At 38.2% G+C, this 13442-nt stretch overlaps 1 protein-coding gene across 2 annotated transcripts in view; it reads right to left on the reverse strand.

The window, feature by feature from the left end:
* The window catches only part of Acss3 (acyl-CoA synthetase short chain family member 3), a 172797-nt gene that overhangs the window by 29126 nt on the left and 130229 nt on the right, over positions 1-13442 (reverse strand). For both annotated transcript variants that reach the window (XM_036169452.1, XM_036169451.1), the window contains one exon: positions 414-509. In XM_036169452.1, the coding sequence (XP_036025345.1) occupies positions 414-509 (96 nt within the window). The remainder of the gene's footprint in view (positions 1-413; positions 510-13442) is intronic.

Genomic DNA, 13442 nt, shown 5'->3' on the forward strand with positions numbered 1-13442 from the left:
GAAACAAATGAAACCACAATGATTTGTGTGTTCTTAAAACTAAAGGTCTATGTTACTGTAGCAAGTCTCTATGTGGGTGCTTCAAGTTACTCATCTCTAAATACTTACAGCATCTACAGATTAAATATGTATCATCAAAAGAGGAAATGATGTATGTAAGTAGTGGGCACTCCACAGTCATTAATTTGAAACCTATATCCTTAAAAGACTCTCCAAAGTGACATTTTCCTGATTGTTTTAGTTATCCGAAAGAAGCCATTAGAAGCCCATAGCATTACTTTTCGTCACAAAAACTGAGGAATTCATTTTTAATATATGACCTTGTTAAAAGTGAGTACTTTTTACACAGTGGGTACAAGAAAATACCAAATTCAGTAACAGTGCACATTTTAAAGGCCAGTATCATGACTTACCATTGTATCCTGGAACACATTTTCCTGCTTGCCCTGGTGGAGGTGTTTTGGAGTTACCCAATCCAATACATGATGCTGTTATTGGGGATCCAGTCTCTAAGGATAAAAACATGGCTTATCATGAACTGCTTCAGCATTGAGTTATGTTTCTTTAGTATTTGTACACAGTTCCATTAGTACTGGTCCTAGATTAGATTGTCTCATAATTTTATCTCATTAGGAATAGAGTCAACTCCCTGCACTATAGTATTTAAGACATTTAGTTCTATGGTCACTGCTGCAGATCTGTAACATGAAATCAGAGCCACACTCACTATTTAACAGAGCTCACAGATACACTAATATCACAATAAAAATCAGAGAAATCCCCAGAACATTATTAAGAAATGAGAACAACAATATTTGGTGCATTCATACCTTTAAAACTAAAAGATATATTTAGAGTAATTCATATGGTGTATTTCTTCTAAAGAAAAGAAAGGACAATGGGATTAGGGATGAGTCAGGAGATGGAAGAATGGAAAATTTTATAACCTTAAAGTCTTTGCAACATAGGCTAAAAGATAAAAAAGCAATAGAAAAGATATTCCTTCTGGAGTCATTTAATGTTATTATGTTTTTCAATATACAGCTTATTTTTGTGCTTTATTTCTGGTAGTTTTAACTTGTTGTCTGGAGAACCTGTATCTTGAGCTAAGGAACTGTATTAAAGGGTCACAGCATTAGGAAGGTTGAGAATCACTATTCTAAGGTTTAAGATACTAATTATGAGTCCCTTGTAAAAATAATCAGTAATCAGGACCAGATGTTTCTGGGGCTTAAGAGAGAATTTACAAATATTTTTTATCATATCTAATCTCATTTTTATAAAATGGCATTTTGTAACCATGAAATAGTCATCTTATTTCTATTTCCCCTACCGTACAGTCAATGCAGAGAAATGTACATGATTGGAAAAACTGTTTTCTCCTTCATAGTTTTGAAAACATAGTCACCTCAACTACCATTCATATGTGAGATGAGAGATAATTAGTGAAAAATGATAAGAAGTACCCTTTCAGAGTTATGAGCTTAAGGAAGGGAGCACAGTATGCAGAAGTCCTGTGCTGTACATAAACACAACCTCGCAGGACATTGGGACATGTTATGAAAGGGAAGAGACCTTCCTAGGTGCTTCTGTGTAGTGGGTAGCCATCCCAACATTGGCCTGGAAGTTCCAAGCCCCATTGAGGCTTCGGTAATGGTCATGCCCATAAGGCAGGGCTGAGGGAGGAAGCTGAAGACCCAGGATCAAGAGGAGGTCTCTCTCTTGCTTCTGGGACCCTGGACACTGGAGGTAGACCAAGCAGAGTTCTCCAGAGAACACTGCCCGACTGCGCCATACCTTTGCCAGACCCTACAACCTATCCCTTCATTTGTAAGTTACCCCACAAAATAAACCTCCCTTTTAACTACGTGGAGTGGCCTTAATAATTTCACCAATACTTCTGTGTCTCTACCAGCACTTTAGCTGCTCCAGTCAACCTAATTTAAAAATATTTGCTATCAAGTTTTGTCAAGATGGTCACTCTAATCAACTGGAGTTCAAACTTTCTACAGAGTTTAGCAATATAAGACCTGTGCAGCTTGTTAACAGACACTTCTAGAATCCAAGAAAGAACCAGCAGTCTCTAGTGACTACCAGAATCTAGTACATGCTTCCCGAAATACTAACAAACAAACCTCATAACTAATAACAAAACAACTAAACTGTAACTGGTCCTATCCCAACATAAGGATTTTTTTATTTAATTAACTTTTTTTTAAATTTTCATACCAACATCAGTCTTCCTCCCTCCTCTCCTCCTGTTCCCTCCCCTGACTCCCATCTACCATCTCCCCATCAACTCCTCAAGGCTCTGTCTCCATTCAGAAACAGACAGGCCTCCCACAGGCTTGAACAAAGCCTGGCACATCAAGTTGAGGTAGGACCAAGTTCCTCCCCCTGCAAAAAAGCCAGGTGAGGTAATCCAGTATGGGGAACAGGTTCCCATAAGCCAACTAAGCGCCAGGGACAGATCCTGATCTCATTGCTAGGGGCCTTACAAACAGAATAAGCTACACAACTGTCACACCCATGCAGAGGGCCTAGGTTAGTCCTATGCAGGTTCCCTAACTGTTGGTCCAGAGCCAGCTATCTCTCTGGGTTTCCCCTTCATAACCTTCACACACACACACACACACACACACACACACACACACACACACACACACACAGACACAGAGAGACAGAGACAGAGACAGAGACAGAGACAGAGATGGAGAGAGCCTACAATCCCTCCTCCCTTTTTTTAGTAGGACTCCTGGAGCTCAGCCCAATGCTTAGCTGTGTATCTCTGCATCTGCTTACATCAGTAACTGGATAAAGGTTCTGTGATGATAATTATGATAGTCACCTATCTGATTACAGTAGATGGCCAGTTCAGACATCCTCTCCTCTATTGCTGGGAGTTTTAGCTGGGATCATACTTGTGGATTCCTGGGAGTTTGCCTGGTACCAGGTTTTTTCCTAACCTGGAAATGTCCCCACCTCATCAAGACTTCTTTTTCATGACTCTCCTCTCTGTCCAGCCCCTAACTCTCCTCCCACATCCAGCCCACCCAACCTTCTCCCTCATGTTCAAATCCTCACCCACCTACACAGTCCCTCCATCCCAGTTTACCCAGGGATCTCTTCTGTTTCTCTTTCACAGGGAAATCCAACCATTCCTCTTTAGCCCCCTCCTCTTTGTTATCTGGCCTCCCTGGACCTGAGGATTGTAGGTTGGTCATCCTGTACTTTCTTCCTAATATCCACTTATAAGTGAGTACATAGCATGTTAATATTTCTGGGTCTGGGTTACCTTACTCAGAATGTTTTTTTCTAGTTCCATCCATTTTCCTGCAAATTTGATGAGGTCATTGGTTTTTTACTGTTGAGTAATTCTTTATTGTGTAAATGTACCATTTTTTTTTTTATCCTTTCTTTGGTTGAGGGGCATCTAAGTTGTTTCCAGGTTGAGGCTATTATGAATAATGCCACTATAAACATAGTTAAACAAGTGTCCTTGTGGTATGATTGCACATCCTTTGGATGTGGTGTAGCTGGGTCTTTTTTTAAAAAATATTTTTATTTTATAATTAACTTAATTCCACATATCAGCCACAGATTCACCCGTACTCCCTTCTCCCACCCCCCAATCTCCTTCCCAACCCACCTTCCATTCCCACCTCCTCCAAGGCAAGGTCTCCCCTGGGGAGTCAGCCAGCCTTGTATACTCAGCCAAGGCATGTCCCAGTCCCCTCCCCCCTACACCAAGGCTGAGCAAAGTGTCCCATCATAGGACCCAGGCTTCAAAAAGCCAGCCCATGCACCAAGGGCAGGTCCTAGCTCCACTGCCTGGGGACCTCCCAAACAGTTCAAGCTAATCAACTGTCTCACTTATCCAGAGGGCCTGGCCAGTAGATTGACTCCCATTTTTCTGAGAAACTGTGAGTGTTCCCCTTACACCACATCTTCTCCAGCATAAGCTGTCATCATTTTTTTTTTTTTTTTTTAATCTTAGCTATTCTGACAGGTGTAAGCCGGTATCTCAGAATCATTTTGGTTTGCATTTCTTTGATGACTAAGGATGTTGGGGCAATTCTTTAAGTGTCTGCTGGCCATTTGAGATTCTTCTGATGAGAATTTCTATTTATATCTGCACCCCATTTTTAATTGGATTATTTGGTATTTTGATGTCTAGTTCTTGAGTTATATATATATATTGAAGATTAGTCCTCTGCCAGATGTGGGGTTGGTGAAGATCTTTTTCTATTCTGTTGGCTGCCATTTTGTCTTATTAACAGTGTCCTTTGCCTTACAGAAGCTTCTCCTACAGCTGATAAACACCTTCATTAATGTAGCAGGATACAAAATTACCTCAAAAAAATCAGTAGCCCTCCTATATATAAATGATAAATAGGCTGAGAAAGAAATCAGAAAAACAACACCCTTTACAATAGCCACAAGTAATCTTGGGGTAACCCTTACCAAGCAAGTGAAACACCTATATGACAAGAACTTTAAGTCTCTGAAGAAAGAAATTTAAGAAGATATCAGAAAATGAAAAGATCTCTAATGTTGATGGATAGGTAAGTTCAATATAGTAAAAATGGCAGTCTTACTAAATGCAATCTACATATTCAATACAATCCCCATCAAAATCTAACACAATTCTTCACAGATCTTGAAAGAACAATACTCAACTTCATACAGAAATACAAAAGTCCCAGGACAGCTAAAACAATCCTGTACAATAAAGAAACTTCCACAAGTATCACCATCCCTGACTTCAAGCTCTACTATAGAGCTATAGTAATAAAAACAGCTTGGTATCAGCATAAAAACAGACACATGGATCAATGGAATCAAATCAAAGACCCTGACATAAATCCACACACTTATGAACACCTGAATTTTTGACAAAGAAGCCAAAACTATACAATAGAAAAAAGAAAGCATCTTCAACAAATGGTGCTGGCATAACTTGATGTCAACATGTAGAAGAATGAAAATAGATCCATATCTATCAAGCTTCACAAAACTCAAGTCCAAGTGGATCAAAGACCTTAACATAAATCCAGTTACACTGAACCTGATAGAAGAGAAAGTGGGAAGTAGTCTTGAATACACTGGCACAAGAGATTACTTCCTGAATAGAACACCAGTAGCACAGACACTGAGATAGACAATTAATAAATGGGACCTCCTGAAACAATACAGGATGTTTTTTTGTTGAGTTTGTTTGTTTTGAGATGGCTTCACTATGTATACCTAGCTGGCCTGGAACTCTCTATGTCAATGTGGGCCAGGACGTCCTAGAACTCACAGAAGTTCTCCTGCCTTTGCCTACCAAATCCTTTCCATTCAAAGCATGTATCAGGAAGCCTTGCTCACTATGGAATCTTGTAAGTGATGTCAGTACTCTGTTTTTCTCAGTATGGAGAGGGAGTGTTTAAAGAAGTTGAGATGGAAGAACAAAACTTCCTTAAATGGAAATGCAGGAAAGTATTTGGGGAAAAAAAAAAAAACTTCATCACACTGCCCTGCATAAGAAGGTGACACACACATTTCCTGAAATGCTTATGTTATTTTCTATTTATAATCTGTCAACCTTCAGTTGTCTTGGATTATTATTATTATTATTATTATTATTATTATTATTATTAAAAACTACTGAAAGCACATGTTCTATATAACTAATTTTACTCAGAAATGTAAGGATGCTGAAAAAGATAGTTCATTTAGATTCTTAAATGAAATAAAGTTTATGCTTTGAACATTAGTAATATCCTATTTAGCTAAATTTTATATTCATTTAGAGGACCAGAAAAAGAACTGCTGCTAATGATCGGCATAAGATATGATCCCGCAAAAGGCAGTGATTAGGACTGTCAGGGTAATGAGTCTTAGACAGGAGCGGGGAGTGGGGGGAATGAAAATAGATACTATCCTCTCATAGTTTTCTTTCTTTGTAACTGTGACTATCTTGAGATGCAACAACTTATCCTGCCATACCACCCTATCCACCAGTGTCCACCTGTCCATCCACATAGTCCTGATAAGCAAACCGTTGATCAAGCTGGCCCAATGCAAAGCAGATTTCTAGCTAGAAAAAGCCCCACCTCCTGCCCTCTAGGATCCAATCCTTAAATGTGATCCCTAAGCTCTCCTTTGAAGATCTTCTGAAAGCCTCTGCTGCATGCTACGGAAGCTATAATTAACTGACTGGCTGTTATCTAGGGAACCAGCAAATCCAGATGTCACATTCTGATTAGGAAATAGCTATATTAAATAAACCAGAAGGTTATTTTTGAGCAAGAGCATTGGAAACAATCTTTGGAGAAATCTTTACAAAGATATGGAGCCTTAGAAATAAAATGCTCGGCACATTATTACATTCATTTCTGTGATAAGACACAATCAGGACGCAGATGGCAAAAGACTAGAGACTGAAGAATGTGAGGACTATCCACTGGCGTCTTCCCCTCCTACTGCATTAGACGCTAGTCAAGGGATGTCACTTAACTGCCTCACACTATTTCGTTGCGTTGTGACTTTTTAATCCAAATCATTTTTCCCTTAATACTTAGAATTCATAAGAGAAAACAAAAATGAGATATAATAGGCGTAAAATTTAAATATGAATTCTGTTGTATGCAGAGCCAAGTGTTCCTTATTTAATTCTATTTAGTCCTATTATGAGATTGCAAAAGAAATGGTGCTTTTACACATTGCAAATGCTGAGACACAGTCAAAATACATGTCACTGAAATTTTAAACAGCCTGTCCTATTTCACATAGTCATTTCAGAAGGTAAGACAAAGGTGATAGGCGAAGTTGTTAACATCTGAGAGTCTCAGGAAGAATCCACAGGGCAGGCAAGTAAAGAGAAATTGCTCGGATGGCTGGCTTCACTACAGAAAGAAAATTCTTTGTGACCCCAGTGAACCCCGTTTCTCATATTTACAACCGGGAATTGTGGTAGTACAAATTACCTAGAGTTCATGTTTGTTGCTATATGATAAGGATATCTCATAGAACGAGATATACAATAACAAAATCACATGAATCTTCCATCAAAGAGACAGACAATGGACAATAACACAAAAATACAATATATGGCACATTAAAGGACAAATGTCCAGGGAAGAAAGGAACAGTGCGTGGAGTGTCATTGAAGGTGTTTACCTTTACACAGACTTGAGTATAAGAATGACCTTTCTGAGAAGATGACACTTGAACAGACACCTGAAAGGAGTGAGGGCATGAGACACACAAAGGTCAAATATAGTAGGCAGAGACCTCAAGAGTCCTGGGGTAAGTTTATCCCTGGAGTGTTGGAGAACAATTGGCCAAGCGATGAAACTGAGCAGAATGAATGAAGGAAGGATTCATAGGAAGCAAAGTCAGAGAGATCATGAGCAGGAAAATTAAATAAGTCTCCTTCAATATCTTCATAAGAACTTGAACTTTAATCTGAGGGACCTTGTAACCAAATGCTGGAATCTGAACAAACACTGAACAGATAGTCTATTTAAATATTTGCATAATGTTCATGTTTCCATGTTCTATGATAGTATTTATTATTTATTTCCAGGTGGAGGAGAGAGAAGGAATGTAGAAGCAGATGGAAAGTATATTAGAGTATCTGGCTGATAGAGTTCTGTGGCTTCTTCAAAATCCAGGGCCAATTACAGGAGAATGCATAAGACTTACAAAAGAACCAGTGTCCTTTGGTGGGAGACAAGACATGGGTCACAAGGGTAGATGGTGCACACAAACTCAAGATAATAAGCTTTATGTATATGTGAGTGTGCGTATAAATTGCTGCATTTCTGGGATAAGCAATATAGCTCTGTGAATAGAAAAGCACATATGCAGCCCAACAACTAAACTTACACACACACACACACACACACACACACACACACACACACACACACTAAATTTAAAAGCAAATTGTTGCATGACTGAAAAGCAGTTTGGCAATTATTCCAGGGACATATGCAAAGAAATATTTTCAGTTCATAGATACTTAATAACAAGAATGTTTTCAACAATATTGTCTGTCTATGTCCCAGTATAGAAGATTTCTTTCAGTAGGAATCATGTCATATTAAAAAAAAATAACACAAAACCATTCAAAGGCCAGAGATGAATGTTTACTAAAAGAGAATGATTTTCAAAAACAAGATTTACAAGAAAGTTACTAAGTGAAATGTACATGTCATGTATTTTTACATAAATTTTTACACTGAGAAATATGGATATTTTACATTTGCATAAATCTTGGCAAGACATATATCAAAATACTAAGAAAACTTATTTTGGCTGGTTTTTAAATAGTGAATGATCAAGAGTCCAGAGCACTACACCAACAGTTTGAAAGGTACCCACCAACAGTGAGAAAATTGACTCAGGTTCTTCCACACTCCTCCTTCCAAGCAGTGACCATCTTATATTGAGTTGGAGTCATTTGGGATACTTTGACCAAGAATGGAGGGATTTTATATTAGTTCCTGAGAACTGTGTCCCTAAGCCACTATGTATGATGCATAGGCCAGTAACCTGAATCCACCAAGCTAAAAATGTGATGAACATACAATCATATTCCTTGATGGGTGCAGCCTTCCAGTTATCCTCAGGTATGCTAGAAAGCCTTATCAGGCTCTCTAGAATGAACCATATAGTATGAGAATTACCTAAGATGTATTTTCAATAGCATATGGAATACCAGATCCATATAACCATGAGATATGGTCCTTTTTATTACATCATTAATTTGGGAGGCAGCTTTTATGCAACTTCACATAAAAGTGGAACACGTCATTGAAAATACTACAAAGGCTTTTTTGGAAAAATAAAATATAGTTAGATGAAGCAAAAACTTTTGTATTGAAGTTGTACATGGCAACCCAAGAGGAAGAAAAGGGTCCCCAAAACAGGCAAAGGAGTCAGAAACCTGCTCATTCTCATAGTCAGGAGTTCCATTAAAATACTACACTAATAGCCACAATATCTATTCAGAGTACCTGTTTTATAATCTTCTGGGGAAAAAAAGTATGAGTTAGATGTAGATATTTTCTATTTTTGACCAGAACCAGGTATTTTTTTTCCTTTGGACCTTTCTTTCATGTCATTTGTCTCATCGGGACTAAACAGCCCAGTCCTTTTCATATTGTCCCAAAGAAAGATTTTCAGACTGGCCAGTGCACACTTCTGACCTTTTAGGCTTTAGCTCCCATTAAGATCAGAGCTCTTGAAAAATAAATAGGAAGTCACAGGCTATAATCCCAAAATAAAAGTGAGAGAAAGAGACATTGAAGATGTCAAACAGAGAAAGACTCTATGTACTTCCATTACATAATTTTCATTTCAGATAATGATGATGGTCAAAGGTCTATCATTCAATGCACATTTGCTGGATATATTGTCCTCATCAAATTAATTCTTTTTTTTTTCTCTGAATAAAGGAATGTTATGGTGCAGTTGCATACCAAACACAAACAGTACCATGTAAGAGGTTTTGAGATGAGCCCATCAGAAATTTCAGCAGAGCAAAAGTCCAGGGAGAAGTGGTATATAAAAGGAGACTATGAAAGGAAAAGTGAGAGAGGAAAATTATAAAGGACTGTTCATGCAAAGTTTAGACATCTGGACATGTGTCCACAGACAGTAGGCTCCTCAGAGATCAGTGGAGGCAATCATTGCTAAATCACTTTATAAAACCATTCCCTCACTGGCCAACTAAGGCAATAAATTAAAAATCCCAATACTCAGCAATAAATTAGACATATGATAGTAATATGGCAAAGGTGAGTAGACATGGAAGATGAGACCAACTTAAGTCACATTCAGAATCTTAGGGCCATGGTAATTGCTGACATGAAGAAGAGCAAGAGGAGATGTCTGTTAAACTCCAACGGTTTATTTCATAAAATCGGCCATCAGTATTAAATGTGAGTGACAGTCAAGAGAATGGGCACGGTGGCAGGATGACAAGTCCAGTTGTGTGTCTCAGAGTCCCCACTCCATCAGGAAAACTACTATTCCGTCCTTACCATGGCTCTGGAGACACTGTATTAGGCAATGTGGATTGAGAACTTGGCAGCGCATGTTCAAAGCTGAAGTTCTGGGAATAAATCAGTTCAACAGGCTGGCTCCTGCTGAGTTGTATTAATCATAGCATCATGGTGGGCAAAGAGGCAATTTGTAAAGAAATCGTTCTCTTCACTTCTGAGTCTTTACAGTGAGCTATAAATAACTTGAATGATGGTAGCAAGTAGAAAGCAGAAACAGTGAGTTGGACACTGGTGAAAGAAAATCAATTTAATCTCTGTGTTCAAGAGACTGTAGAATCATGGTTTAAAATACTTAAATCAAAGCAATCATATGGGATGCAGAGCACTCATTGGAGGTGTGAGACTGGTCTTCTCGGTACACTGCAGTTGGTTCAGTGAAGAATCCCACATGTAATCAGCAACTCAATTAGATAAGAAATGTTGAAGGCATGAGGTAAAGCACAGGAAAAAAGCATCCCAGACTACAGAAAATAATGAGAGCTCTGGTTCAAATCATAATGACTTTACAGAATTAAATTCTGTATGTTTAGATGCCCTTATAACATTCTAAATTTTCATGATTTTGAAGTATTTTCAGGACAGGGCATTAAAGCCTTTTCTTTTTCTTTTTTCTTTTTCCTCTTTTTTTTATTATTAAGAGATTTTCTATTCATTTTACATACCAGCCACATATTCCCCTCTCCTCCCCTCCTCCTGCCCCCACCCCGACTTCCCTCCCAATCCACTCCCCATTCCCACCTCCTCCAAGGCAAGATCTCCCATAGGGAGTCAGCAGAGCCTGGTTCATTCAGTTGAGGCAGGTCCAACCCCCTCCTCCCTGCATCAAGGCTGTGCAAAGACCCATCGTAGGCATTAGGCTCCAAAAAGCTGGCTCATGCACCAGGGACAGGTCCCGATCCCACTGCCTGGGGCTCCCCTAAACAGTTCAAGCTAAACAACTGTCTTGCCTATCCAGAGGACCTAGTCCAGTACAATGGGGGCTCCTCAGCTCTTGGTCCACAGTTCATGCGTTTCCACTAGTTTGGCTGGTCATTTCTGTATATTTTCCCATCATGAACTCGGCCTTTTCTTTCATGTAAGATTATTCAGAAAAAGACAGGAAATATGAACAAAACATATTGTGTGTGGACTGACAGAGCTCTTACATTCTCTGTTTTTTGAATCTGGGGTACCTACAAGGAAGAAAGGTAAAGGTGATCCTTACAGCTATGAAAGGTTATTCATAGTAAGAAAAGAAAATGGAACTACTATTTACTGTATTTTGATAATAAGCTGGGAATTGTTATGGTTTCTGTACACATTTTATTTCATTAAAAGCTTTCTAGGAATCCCAGTGGGAAACAGCTGAGCAGAATACCAAGGACTTGCCTATTGCTATAGAGTTAGTGGTTGGAACTGGGATTTAAACATTGTCCTATTAGGATTCAACATCACCTTCTATTCCTCACCTTGCCTTTCCCTGGAGCATTGTCATCTGCCATTCTCTAAACAAAAATTGACAGTAAAGAGTACCTGGGGTGATTCTCTTGGGCCCCTGGGCTCAAACAAAGGGTTGTGTGACATGGGAGAAAACAAATTTCCAGATCAAGATTTCTCAAGGAAAGATTTAGAAACCTTTGTTCTTGTGAGGATCTTTATAAGCCTGACACAATATAAATCTTTGTAGGCTAGGTTATGATGGATCTTGCCAAAGGCAGGAGAATTAGAGTACATAACATTTCAAAGACCAAGTCAGCAACAGTGTCCATCAATTTCCTAATGCTCGGTCTCTTTCCAATACATTATCACTGATATAGTAATGACACAAACAGTGATTTTAAGAAACAGTTATACCTCTCAAAAGTAATTCCTGTAAATATGCTTTTAAAAACATGATTTCCTTTTTACACTAAAATAGTATAAAGATAAAAATGTATAATTCAGTAACTATTGCTTGTTTGAGAATTCATTAATTTTCAGGTGGATTGACAATTTGTAACTAGTTACTCGGTTTCAAAACAAGAGTCTTATCAAGCATGTCTTACATTTCACTAAAGATTATTCTTCCCACAAACAAAATTCACAAAACTTATATCTAAGCTCCTGTGTTTCAAATTATCAGTAAAAATCACCTACCCTGAACTAATGAAGATTGCTCTAAATGAGAGAAAAATCCAGTTACCAGGCAACAGTGATGACATCAAGATTTTGTCTGTCTCTTACCAGATGGATACTGTCATCCTCTCTAGCTGCACATTACTGAGGTGACAGGTCATCTGTATAACTGCTTTTCCCCAACCACAACATATCATGCTATAATATTAAAAGAACTTTTCTTTGAAGGAGAACTGAGATGAAACTATTTTGAACATGAAATGGTGAAAGACAAAGTTGTATCAGCCATTAGAAATTCAATCATATTTTCCCATTCGAATATTTGAAAATACAACAGAGAATTTTTTTTAACAATACATTCCATGGACAATGGCACTATTGTTCCAGTCCAGTCCAGTCTTTCAGTTACACATTGTGCACTTGCCTGTTCATATACTGTTCCTGTATTTACCAGCATATACTCTGAAGAAATGTTCACCTTAGCATAAATTTGATATAATAGTAAGACTAGGGTAAAACCCAGACACCAAAAGTAGCAAAGTGTTAATTAGACAAATTTAGAAAGCAGCCCTCATTATCTATAGTTATATTTTATGCAATTACCGATGGATACCATACCAGTTGCAATTGATATTCAATATCCAGAAAATAGGTTTGTAAACAATGTCTTTAAGGTAAAGTCACCAAAAAGACACTTTGCTCATTGCTGGGTCTGCTCAATGGAGCCTCTTATGCTTTAACTCTGAGAAGGTATTGTGCAGTAAAAGTTAAAAGACTTCTCAGGGGTACAGCCTACATACACACACAAGTATGTTTAAACTGCAAGAAAGCCATTCATGTAGCAAAGTGGTAGAGTGGAGGGAAACAGGGAATAGGAAGAGCTGAGAAGCTTGAGAAGCTGAATTCCAGGAAGGAAGAAGATTATCTCTAATAGACTAAATTTAAAAGGACAGACTAGCAGGCTGATACCCATTGTCAATAAGTAGGCCAACCTATACAGGTACAGACACAGTACCTGACAATACAAGGGTAAAGAAGAAGAAGAATTTGGAAAAAAAAAAGTGGCTCATATGTTGATGCATTATGGATCAAATCCTTAAATAGTAGCTAAGTAATTCAATGTACGTAAGAGAAATAAGAGTACAAGTTTGTCGGTAACATTTCCCACAGAGATCTTTGCTTAGCATATTTGTTAATAAACTGCAGTGAATTATTCTCTTGTGTTGGTTTGCTTCTTATAAGTAAAAATGCATTGATTTCTTAAAATTTAATAAAAGAAAAAAATCACGT

Source organism: Onychomys torridus, chromosome 20 (assembly GCF_903995425.1).
Source record: "Onychomys torridus chromosome 20, mOncTor1.1, whole genome shotgun sequence".
Classification (NCBI taxonomy): domain Eukaryota; kingdom Metazoa; phylum Chordata; class Mammalia; order Rodentia; family Cricetidae; genus Onychomys; species Onychomys torridus.